This window comes from Emydura macquarii, unplaced genomic scaffold (genome assembly GCF_026122565.2).
Source record: "Emydura macquarii macquarii isolate MOO-44397 ecotype Brisbane River unplaced genomic scaffold, CSIRO-AGI_Emac_v2 contig_527, whole genome shotgun sequence".
Lineage (NCBI taxonomy): Eukaryota > Metazoa > Chordata > Testudines > Chelidae > Emydura > Emydura macquarii.
Genome location: NW_027130664.1, coordinates 97,758 through 110,443, shown reverse-complemented (window position 1 = coordinate 110,443; position 12,686 = coordinate 97,758). Strand labels below are relative to the sequence as shown.

General features: G+C 41.8%; 1 protein-coding gene across 5 annotated transcripts in view; it reads right to left on the bottom strand.

Moving 5' to 3' along the window:
* The window catches only part of LOC137147238 (GON-4-like protein), a 47,815-nt gene that overhangs the window by 28,057 nt on the left and 7,072 nt on the right, over nt 1-12,686 (bottom strand). For all 5 annotated transcript variants that reach the window (XM_067539137.1, XM_067539135.1, XM_067539136.1 and 2 more), the window contains exons 5-14: nt 11,264-11,338; nt 10,870-10,920; nt 10,363-10,413; nt 9,654-9,749; nt 7,615-7,734; nt 6,040-6,210; nt 4,622-4,814; nt 2,911-3,012; nt 2,271-2,311; nt 1,449-1,552 (exon numbers count right to left, since the gene is read on the bottom strand). In XM_067539137.1, coding sequence (XP_067395238.1) covers nt 1,449-1,552; nt 2,271-2,311; nt 2,911-3,012; nt 4,622-4,814; nt 6,040-6,210; nt 7,615-7,734; nt 9,654-9,749; nt 10,363-10,413; nt 10,870-10,920; nt 11,264-11,338 — 1,004 coding nt within the window. The remainder of the gene's footprint in view (nt 1-1,448; nt 1,553-2,270; nt 2,312-2,910; nt 3,013-4,621; nt 4,815-6,039; nt 6,211-7,614; nt 7,735-9,653; nt 9,750-10,362; nt 10,414-10,869; nt 10,921-11,263; nt 11,339-12,686) is intronic.

The following is a 12,686-nucleotide window of genomic DNA, read 5'->3' as shown; positions in this document are numbered from 1 at the left end:
CTGCTGGAAATCAGGCGCTTACCACAACAAGAGCGGGGAATCCCAACACCACCCTACAAGCAAGCTGCAACCGGGGAGCAGACCTGCCATGTAGCATCCGCTAGTACCTCTACGGATCTATGGAGAGCTTCGGGCAGGGCTGCACCCGGGGGTCCCATATATACCCCGTCCCCTGATCCTAGCAATAAGTTCATTGGTTATATCTCAATCCACTTAAGGATTGAGCCTGAATGCTTGTTATTCCCTCTCTATTGGCAGTTAGCTAGGGACCAATCCTCAACAAGCTGTGGTTAGTTGTTTACTGCTAAAGCTGGCCCTTAGCTGGTTTAAACTGGTTCCGTGCTCAGCCTACTTCTGTTTTAATCACGAGGGTATTTCCAGGCCCCGAGGGTATGTCCAGCTCCCAGGGCCTGGTCTCAGGAGGCCTACTTTTGCTCATAAAGCCTGCTCTTGCTCCAGGGCCCGGTCTTGCCATGCTAAGCTGTCCTCGCGTTACAATGCTCTTGTGCGCCCTACAAGTAGTTATCAAAAAGGTGATGTATGTTGTCCACAGCTGACAGTTGCTTCAGTCCCATACCCCTACTCAGCTCTGCCAGTCCTACTCTTTCCTGACTAGCAGCACCCACCTGTTCAAGAAGTGATGTGCACTGGGAGATTTGTTAAGCAATGACCAGTATTATAGAACTTCAGAGTTATGAACACCAGAGTTACAAACTGACCTGTCAAACACAGACCTCATTTGGAACTGGAAATATGCAATCAGGCAGTAGCACAGACACACACGAAAAAGCAAATACAGTATAATATTGTGTTAAACGTAAACTATTAAAAAATAAAGGGAAAGTTTAAAAAAAGATTTGAAAAGGTAAGGAAGTTGTTTCTGTGTTTGTCCCATTTAAATTACGATGGTTAAAAGCAGCATTTTTCTTCTGAACAGTAAAGTTTCAAAACTACATTAAGTCATGTTCAGTTGTAAACTTTTGAAAGAACAATCATGTTTGAGCAGCCCAGCTCCCCAACAGTGCCTTCATATTAACAAGAAAGCAGGAAATAGTAACTGAGCGCCTCTGGAGAAAGTTTAAAAAGGTGTCACCCTTTAGCTCTGTTGCACAATACAATCCAGTCCCTCAGTGACCCCTCTTTTTGAGGTCCACTGTCTTTCCTCCAATAAAAGTCACTATCATACTCTCCTTCAGGGTATTGCCTCCTTCTTCCTGGCCCACTCACTGAGGAGCACTTCAGCACTTCCATACTGGCTCCCTCCACAATGCCTACAAGTTGAAGCAAATAAACTGCTCTATCAGGGAGTTGTAGAGCAAAAGGGCTAAGGACCCCATTGCCATCTGGATGGTATGTGCGTGGCTTCCATCTTGTTTCTATTACATTTTATTTGACAGCTGGGTGCCCAAGCGCACTCTGTGGTTTTTATTGAGACCAGACAGTCCTACCTAAGCGCCTGAGGTGTGTTAAAATTCGGTCGTGACTCTGCAATGTTGTCCTCATCCTCTGGGCCTTCATCCTCCATGTTGGAGAAACCCATCTCATCCTGGAACTGATAGAAAATAAAGCTCAACAGTTGTCAGGTATATGAGGCTCAGGGAACTATTTTTAGTACCAACTGGCTTATAGCTCAGCATAAATTAATCACAATGGACCTATATTGGTGCCTTCAGCAGCAGACACACTCAGCCCCCTTGGGTCTTCACTGAGGTATATGCTTTAGTCTTCTCACTTACAGTCGCATATACATGACAGTACCTCTTACACTGAGTTTATGCTGAGACATCCAATAAAGTCCCCCCTCTTTGGCTTATGAGGGCACCTTGAGAAACCCTCTGTCAGCTACAGGACAAAGACTCCCACATGTTGTTAGGCCTGGTATACAGTACAGAGGCACCATAAGGCAGCTTACATCGCCCTAACCCTGTAAGCATCTACACTAAAATGTAGCTCCCACCAATGTAACTCACCCACTACACCAGCTTAACTCCACTTCCATAAGAGGCGTAGCTCTTAGCTGGATGTAGTTAGGTCAATGCAGTGTCAGTGTAGACATTATGTTACTTACATCAACTGTTGCTGCCTTTCAGAAGCCATCCCACAATGCCCCACACTGACAGCTAAACTGGTGCAAGCACTCCTGGTGAGGATGCACACCACCAACACAAGGAGTGTAGTGTGGATATGCAAAAGCAATTTAATTACTGCCATGGCTGTACGTTAACATAACTTAGGTCAACTTTAATTTTGTAGTGTAGACTTGCCCTTACTGTCTCAAACAGCTCCTCCATCAGTTCATTTACTTCTTTCTCTGTAAGAGACAAGATAGGGTGTGTGAAGAAACAGTGATCCAATAAGAAATTTAAACAATTTGCAGGATTTCCTTTTCAGAGGATAACAAACCCTTGCAAACCCTCCAACATACGTGGGAAGAAAGGGGACCCTCTTAGATACTCTTACATTTTCTCTTTGTGATGGGAATCAGCCCTGAAGCATCGAAGAGCAGCCTGCCTCTCAACCATCCAACCCTAGTCCCTGTGTGTGCAAGGAGGCAAAGTCTTTTTGGATCTGTGACTGAAGAGATCAGCTTCCCGCAACTGTGATCACTAGATTTTCACCTTCAGGCTGCTATTTCTCCCCATATGCTCTCTACATGCTTAATGATGCAGCTCTGTCCCTGCTTCACAGCTGAAGGCCTGAGCATTCATGCATCTGTGTGGAGCAATTACTATACAGAGGAGCTGAGGAAGTTAATAGCATAGGGTGTGGGGGGTTGGTTCTATTTTTTTTTTTTTTATTGGCCCTGCCTTGCAAAACCTTTGCAACAAACATTGAAGTTTTCTATTTGGATCAACAATTGTAACAGAAGCAATGCTGAAGGAGCTGAGCTTAGGGTACCAAAATACTTACTGGTGATTCTCACAGCACGATCATTCCTAAAGTCTTCTGTGTCTGGTTCATCCAAATCTTCCAGGAAGTTATACTCAGGGTCATCATCATCATCTGCTTCATCTAACAAGATAAATGTTTGAAATGTATTTTTTCATAACTCAGACTGTGAGGGAGTCAGTGCTGATTGTAACGGCGGGGGGGGGGGGGGGGGGGGGGGGGGGGACAGGGCTTACTGGCAATCCTGCCGGACAGAAGCAGGACTTGAGTTAGTGTCAGTTTAAACAGGGTTCCAGTTTGCTCAATTGCTGTGCTAGCAATAACAAAACTATCTTTCTTTCAATCTGCACTTGTAGCATCCTCATTACTTTCCCTAATATTTTAACCATTCCTGTTCAATTAAGAGAGCCTGCTACTCCACTGGCTCTAATCTGAGTCATCTAAATTTGTGCAAAGTGAGTGTAAAATGCTTCCGTTCTAATCAGAGTGTTTTACACCCACTGTGCACAGGTGCATGTGATACACAAAAGACAAGACAGAGACACAACTTCTGAATTATTTTCTTGTTTCTTATAAGAGCACAAACCAAGATGGTAAATACAACATGATGCCCCTCGTACATAAAAACACATTGCTAAATAACTCAAGGTGTGCCCCATACTGCACATTGCAAGTTAGACACTACAACAAGAATTAGGCCCAACTATATTTTCTTATATGACAACCAAATCCAAACTCCAGGCTCTCATTGGATAAGTCATTTTAAGATTCTCCCAGCCCATCCTGATGCTTTACTTTTCCATTGAAGTCAGTGGGAGTTATTCATATAGTGTTGTGAAAAAGGCAAATGTCATTCTGTGAGGTATTAACAGGAGTGTCATATGCAAGATACAAGAGGTAATTGTTTCACTCTATGCAGCAATGATGAGGTCTCAGTTGGAGTACTGTGTACAGTTTTGAGCCGCACACTTTAAGACATGGACACACTGGAGAGAGTCCAGGAGAGCAACAAAAATGGTAAGAGGTTTAGAAAATATGACCCATGAGGCAGGTATTTTCATGCTATCTTTTCAAAAATAGGTCAATGCACATTTGGTGTCTAATGGGATTCTAAACTCAGCAATGATTCCAGACTCTGCCAGCACTAGCCTGTTTCAGTAGCCCTTGTTAAACTCAGTTTTCAAATGAGACTAAAACCAAAGCAGTTATTTTAGTCCTTGTGACAGGTTTAATATCTGTTCACCATTCCTCAAAAGCTTCAACTGCTTCAGGAAATTCCTTTTTTCTTGTAAGAGGTTCAAGATGTTTTCTTAAAGCCTCAGGATTCCAGGGAGCTGCGGGACTTCACACACAGATCTTAGACATGCTTTGTTTACAGTCTTGGGCTTGACTCACCAGAATACTCATATGATGCATGAGGGACAGAGGGTAAGTGGTCACAGAAGTATTATAGCAACTGGTCACAAGTGAGACACTAGGAAGCCAGCAGACTCAGATAAAAGTAACAGAAAAGAGAGGAGCAGCATTGACATTACACCAACGGGTGGCTTCATCCTGGTAGTTATGGAAGCTGTCATGTGGAAAGTTTCAGCAACGTGAAGGTTGAAATGTTAAATGAGACTGCCTGGTATAGACAGAAAGACAACACCTCAAGCTTTCCACAGAACTCTTAACCAAGATCAGAGATGGAAATGCCACCATTACCACTGAATAACCAGGAGTTACTGCATACCTTCGTTCTCCACATCATCATTCATGAGTCCCCCAAGCCACCTTTTCCAGTCTTCATCATCTGCAGTATTTGGGTCATACATGTCTGGTGTGATATCTGGGGCACAGAGCTCAGCCTCCAACTGACCAAGAGGAACATCCTTCAGGGGTCTCTTTGATCGGGTGCGGAAAGCAATGAGGCTATCTTCCAGAGACTGAAACATGGTGAGAAAGCAAAATGGAATCATAGCCGCCCCATTATTCTTCTAATTTATTTGATATCGGGCATTTCAGTGCAGCCACAAAACCAACAACAGACCTGACACCAGAAAATTTGACTCTTGCCACAAAAAGATTCATGTTACTTTGTCGCTGCCTCCAACTGTAACAATTAATCTATAGTTATTATGCTGTAACATCACTTATAAATATCTTTTCAACATGCACATGTTAATTGCCTAAGAGCTTTCTTTCCCTTCAATATTTTACTCCCTAGAAGGTGGTTTATCCTTTCCATCCCCGCTGCTCATTTGTCATCACAGCAGCTGCTTTCCAAGCTGCAGGACAGAACAACTTCTAGAGTCTGTACCATTGCAGCTCTATAGGTTCACTGAAAATGCAATTGTTAACCCACTACACCAGCTCCTTATGACTCTTGCTCCCAATTTTACAGTCTACTGCCTCACTGCTGGACCACTGGGTCACCTGAAGGAAGCAATTTACACTATCAATTATACTATAATTTGGTGAGTGTTACATTTTGTAAAAACAAGATTTATAAAATAACACCAAAAGAAACATTTCCACAATTTAAAAAAAATATTCAAAATACTTTAAAAAGAAACATTCTCTTGCTATGTTTTAAAACCTGAACAATGCAGCACAAAGAATACAAATATGAAACTGATGTAATTGATTTTCATTATCCAAGCTGAGAGAAATGCAGAGTGTAAACAAAGGGTACAATTAAGTAAAATTAAATGTATTTGTATAATTCGCTCACTTTTAAATATCAAACTGTTAGCGAAGTGCTTGATTGCCAAATTATTAAATTGATAGGATCCCTTTACAAATTATGGACAAATTAATTAGCAATACTGTAGGGTTCTGTTCTCCAGTCAGAGCAACATGTCCTGTGGATCATAACAGGTAAGTATCACCAGGAGCACAAAACATGCTTAGTCTACAAGGTCTATTCCATTCTCATTTATTATCTATTAATGGCCATTTACCTTGACATATTGAACTGACTTCTGTCTTGAAGATACTAGGTCTGATTCATTTGCAAATAAGAAACAATGGAGGGAAAACACACAGCATGTAGAGGGACTCTGCAGACAGGTTTTAGACAGTACAGATCAAACCACGATCTTCCATCAACCACAATACTGTTTTACTTGCACCAAGATGCCATTATTGCAGTATCCCTAATCACATTACCTGGTAGGAATCCATGCACACTGGGCTAGAGGCCAGTTCCTCATCCACAGCATGCAGCTTCTCCATAAAAGTGCTATCCTTGTTCTGTTTCGGTTTAGGTGGTGGTGGAGGTCCCATGGGAACCACCTCAGCACTAATATGCCTAATTAGGGGTGTACCAACCTTCTCCACCTAATTAAAAGAAGTTTTCATGTTAAAAATATTTTACCTAGATCAGTTCCTCCAGGGCAGGATTGTCTTTTTTCTATTTGTATAGTGCCTTGCACAATCAGGTGCTACTGCAATACAATAAAATAATAATAAAATAGGCATCACAGGGCAATGGACTCCTCCAGATTCCAGGTGACTTGATTATCAGAAAGCACTGTGGTGGGAATGTAACTATTCAGAGCTTTCTAGGAGAGAAGAAAATTTCAGTCTAATCCGTTTCCAAAATTATCAGCTCTAGAAGTATATGAACTATGAGATTAAATTGGTTATAGGAAACAGTGAGAGAGGGAGGAGGAAGAGAAAGAATCAGTAATTCACTGTGTTCCCTTTGATCCCATATTCTGTGCCACAGGTGAAGGGTTAATAATTACTTCTGAACAGGAAAGAGGTGCAGCATCATATCTTGCCTGCTTAATGCAAGAAGCATAATTAAAAACAAAAAAATTAGGCTTTTTTGAGAGGTTATGTTGAAAGGTATATGAACGTGGGGTCCAGGAAGAACAAACTTCTAGAAAATACAGACTCAAGAAACAGAATAAAGCTTTCACTCTTTAGAAATCAGGAAAAGAGACAGACTCTTGCATATAGCACACAGAATTACCTGCTCTCATGATCACATATTCCCAACTGACAGTTGTATATAAGGGAATCAGACAAAATGAAGTTGTTAAAATCCTATTCCTTGCTAATCTCTTGAACACATCCCTCCTTTCTTTGAATCCCTGCAATAACTCTCTTCCTTACACTAAATCAAAATTAAGTTGCTTGTCCTAATCTTCATAGCCCTTCCCAACTCTCTGCTTTTCTACTTATCCCTTTTGTCTCTTATGGCATCACCCACCTCTCCCATCCACAATCCTCCACCAGCAATACCATCTTTCACAGCCCACAGCCACCACAAACATTTTGATACTTTCTTCCACACTACTCCTTATTCATAGAAACTCGCCCTGAACTGATGCAGAAGGTCACTACAGTCTCCTTCAAATCTCTCCAAGGCCCACTTCTGTTTCAATGCCTACAAGAAATCATCCAATGTCTAATGGCTCAGCTGAGGTGCAGTTGCAGGAGTAAAGTACATGTATGTAACTAGAAAACATATAAAACTGCATATGTTTTAACTGTCTCCCTCTCTCACATTCTTTGTAAACTGTTATTCATAGACTATAAGCTTTTTGGGCCGAGGTTATAGCTACCTCACTGTATAGCACCCATAACAATGGGACACTGAGTCTTATCACACCTGAGGGCTACCATAACAGAAATATTAAACAATCAACATTTATTATGGATTTCTCACTGGTGACTTAGAATGAAAGACTGAAGCTATTTCAGAAAGTACTGCAGCTTTGATGTGAACTATACCTCAGATAGTGTCACTCCCTCTTCATCTGTCTCTATCATATCTGATAATCGCCTTGTCCTAGAGCGCTTTGCTCCCCGAGGAGAAGAGGCAGTGCTCTCCACATCACTTTCCAACAAGCTCTATACAACAAAAGAAAAGCAAAACTGAGTCAAGTAATTTTGTAATCACTAACACACCCTTTTTCAATTAATATCTCATTGTAACGATTTTCTTTTAACATAATGAAGTCTCAGTATATTAAGAAGGAAAGAATGAACCAAAGTCAGGATAATCATTCATGGAGGACACAGAGAGCAGACCTTTTTTCTGCTGTGGTAGCACCTCCTTTTTACCCAATAGCCCACTGGTTCAAGCGCTTGCACCTGAAATGAGGGAGACCCAGGTTCAAATCCCCATTCTGCCTGAGAGGAGAGTGGGGAACTGAACCTACATCTTCTACCTCCAGGATGAGTGCCCTAACCACGGATCTGTGAGATATTCTGGAGTGAGGCTCTCACAATCTCGCATGTTGCAGCTTTTCTACTTTCATAAAATACTTAAATATTCATTGGAGCAGGGACATGAACCTTAGAAAAAGATTCCTAACCATCGGAGGAGTGAGATTCTAGAACAGTCTCCTAATAGGAGTTGTGGGAGCACACAGCTTAATTAGTTGTAAAGGAGCTGAATACATTTACATGTGGGATTGTATGATGGGGTTGTCTGTGACAGTAAGGGGCAGGACTCAGCACCCCTGAGGGTCCCTTCTGGTTTCTATCTGACTATCTAAAAAGCTCATGTTTCATGGCTTTAGCTGTTCACCTGCAGGGGTCTGGAAGGGATTCTTCACCCCAGTACATTCTGGGTTGGTTTGTTTGTCTTCTTCCTCTGAAGCATCAGAGATGACCACAGCTGGAGACAGGACATTGGATGGGTTGGGCCAGTGCTCTTAAGTGGTACTGAGAATTCTCTCTCTCAGATGCTTGGCTTTTTGGTTCTTGCTCACATGCACAGGATCTAATTGATTGCCATATGCAGGATCAGGAATGAATTTTCCCCCAGATCAGACTGACAGAAACCCTGGGGTTTTTTGCCTTCCTCTGAAGCATGGAGCGCAAGTCACTCTCCAGGATTATCTAGGTATATCTCATTTAATCAATCCCCTGCCATTGCAGAGGCCTTGGCATTGGTGTGCCTCAGTCCCTCCTATTCTCTGCCTGTGGCACATAATAGTTTAATCTCCAAAGGGCTATTATAGCTAATCCCAACAACAGAAATTGGATCAAGTGTGGAGGTGTTGGTGGCCTGTGATACACAGGTCAGATTGGATGATCTGGTGGTCGTTTCTGGCCTTAAAACCTATGATTTTATTAACCCAACTCTCCCACATCCCAGGGCATTGCCCTAAACACTAGGTTACAGTCATTTTCTCTAGGGCCCAATGAATATTTAAACATTTCACGCAAACTAAAAAAGCTTCAAGAGGAGAGAGAGAGACCCTCCCCAGAATCACTCATGCCCCAGTGATCAGGACATTCACCCAGGACGTGAAAAACCTGGGTTCAAGTCCTGCTCCTCTTAGGCCGCATGGGGATTTGAACTGATGACTCCTACAGCCTGGATGAGGGTTCTAACAACTGAGCTATTGGATAAAAGTAGGGGACACCACAACTGACTCCGTTTTGTGATGGACCTAATCAAGTAGGTGTGCTGTGAGACAGCCTCTGAGTTCACATACCAGATTGGACCCTGTAGGCAAGATAGGTGGAGAAACACCTAGTTTGAGGATCCTGCTAAGATTTAGCTGTGAGCTAGATGCCCAGATATCAGGACTTAGATGGCTGAGCCCACTGGCAGTGCTGCCCACTGGCAGATTTTTAGGTACCTTAGGGACTTTATCAGCAAAAACAGCCACCTAGGGATTTTAGGCACCTACCACATTAGACAGCAGCTGAGCAGGGATTTTGAATATCTGTATTTTGGATTTGGGTGCCTAAAGTGGCTGTTAGGCACCTAAATCCCTTTGTGGATCTAATCAGCTGTGTTCAGCCATATTTACCTCTTCAGCAGTCTCATCCTCATCCTCATCCTCAGGCTGGTATTCCTCATCAGATGAATCATCTTCTTCAAGAGGAATGTCCACAAACTGAGGAGGCTGCAGTGGGGCCAAGAGAAAGATAAAAAATGTACAGGTTTAAGCTAAAGGGGTTACAGTTTTACTATGAATTACAAGTTCAAATGCCCATACAACAGGAGAAGTGTGGAGAAGCTCAGAGAAGAAGCCAAGATAAGGAGAGAGTTCAAGAGGATGGGGACTGTGTCCAAGTAAGGCAGGCTTGTGGAGTGGATGGATTCAGAAGTAAGTTGGCCCTGTCCTTGCACAACGTTAAAAAGCCACTGAACAAGCTCACAGCATCTCGTAGTGCACATACCTAGTGTATGAAACCACATGATTCTAGCACGAATACCCTTGTCAACTATTGTTTGTTATAGTCACTTGTTGCATCATATTTAAAATTAGACTGTAAACTCTTTGGAGTAAGCAGTGCCAGCCCTCAGTGGGGCCTTTGCACAGTAACACACAGAACAATGAAGAGGAAAACCAGCTACAAAATAAGTCAAGAGAGAAACATCAGGGCCAAGGATGTGACCCCAAGGTGAATCAGATGAGTATATTCATTGAAGGCTTTTGTGTAGAGATGCAAACCAGCTTGCAACAGGCTCTGCAGAGAGAGGAAACAGCACAGATTCACCTTTCAGTTGCTAACCTTGATCTCATTAGCCTTCTTAATTGGAGAAATATTCCATGCAGGAATTACCTAAAACAAATAAAAGCATTGTTAATAATCTGTGTAACATCAAATTTCATAGTGTTAAAACAAAGGACCATCTGAGTTTTGTGATTCTATTCTGCAAATTACCCGAGTAACATCTGACCTTAAAACATATGCTTTTAAACCACTCTGCAGATTTGTGCATCAGGCAACAACTTTTCCGTATATTGGATACTCTCAGTTCTGTGTGCATTTTATCCACATGACTCTCTCCAACTCTGATCTGGTACATCTCTGTTAATCTCTGAGTAATCCCTATTTTCTTTATTTAAGATCACCACAAATATGTGCACATGCACACACTTTACCTTGTAACATTAGGTTTAGGATTAGTTCACAGAAAGCATCCTCAGTCTATAGTTCCTTCTGCCCCCTAGAGGCCAGAAAAACATTTTCTATCCTTTCCCAAACCAATGGGGAAAAAGCAAATGATATACTCACCACTCCTTTCTCCACAACTTCCTTCAATTTGGAGCGAGTCATTTTTGGCTCCTAAAAGAGTTAAAAAGAAAGCAAACTATTTTAACTATAACATTTTTCACCAGTCTCTCTTTATGGAAAATTTCTTTTGTTTCTTGTTCTAAGTACACCACCTGTCTGACATGGTGGGCATGACGTCCCTGTACTAAGTCCAAAACCGGATTATTCTGTTTAACAGTTATCTTCTCAAGCTGCCTATACATATTGAAATACAAGTTCTGCCATGATCCTACTTTTAGCCTGTTCTCTCCCCCTATCAGATCACTAGCAGGACTCAATAGTCAGAGCAGCATCTGAAGCATCAGAGCATGCATATGGATAGATGGTAACAGGAGAAAAAAAGCCTTTTACTCACAAATATGGGTACATCTGCTGTCTCACTGATGGCTGCTTTCATCATGGCAACTACATGCTCATTTGTGATCACTTCCTGCGGGAATATAAAAATTGACTTTAATAGTCTCCCTTTTATTTTTGTTGTGAAAAGAGTCAGACCTCAGCTCAAAATAATCTTGGAAATGTGGTGGGAGGTGGGAAGAGGACAAGAAAATATTAAGTGCTCCTCTGATGATAAAGTACAGGCCCTGCATTACATGCAAAGATTCTGTAGAATAAGCCTATCAAACTCTAACGTTAGAAGGAGGGAACACAGTGCACTTTATACACACAACAGTTCTGTTCTTCTCATATAACGTAAAATTCCATAATTTGCTGGTTGTAAGAACATGAGAAAAACTGCTGCAGAACAGCAATAGAGAATTTGCATCTTAAACCATACATTAACAAGTGTGACGACTCTGAGTATGGTATCTATTCCACTGCACTCCCGCTACAGGGAAAGTTTAATGCTACAACATTTCAGAACACACTGGTTCCTGGAGAAGAGAGAAACAAAAAACAAAACTGAAAAATGAAGGAGAGCTTGTAGAAAGTAAAAGTTGAGGAGATAAAATGGGATTAGAGTCTCCAGCTCCTAAATCTAAATATTGTAATTAGATTGCCAGCATGGGGAGCTCAGGAAAGAAAATGACCACATCAGTGCCAGGCTGTAGAATAAGGTAAACTTATTGTATTCTGACATTTACATAGTAATGACTGGTGAATCTGCCTGAAACAGAAGCAGTGGCAGTCACTTGTCACTATAGGGGAACAGGACAAAGGACAAAAACCTGAGACCATCAGGCATGGAACATTCTTAGGATGCAAAGAAAAGCTTAAAATAAACAGCACAACTTATGATTCTGGAAACAGCATTGGTGTTCTCTAGGCTCAGTCCAGGGATGACTGGAATCTCAGAACAAGTATTTTACTACAGAATGAACTGGCTCAGGAGTTATAGTAGGTAGCTAAGGGGGTGTGGATTTTCTCTCCACTACAATTCATTCCCATTCGGAAGTTGTGTGATGGGATTAAAAAAAAATTGGGGGGGGGGGGTGTTAGGGTTAGGGTTAAGGAGGACCTTTGTCACTATGTACACTACATTTCCATTAACAGTCCCCACCAAAATTTATGAAGAACTTTACCAAATAACCCAGTCCTCAGAAAATATAAAGTATGTGCATTCCCAATCTATGTCCTCTTATCCCAAATCAACTGCTTGTGCCTTTGTCCTGCGAATTTCAGGTATGGTAATGTCAGCACAGTACAGCACAACCAATTGCAAAAGATCACACAACAGGAAGTAAAAAATTAACATCTGATAATGACAACTTAAGTGACTGAGTTCTGGATAAGTTCCACCTGTAACAATAGATCACTCTCTATTTACAGCCCATCAC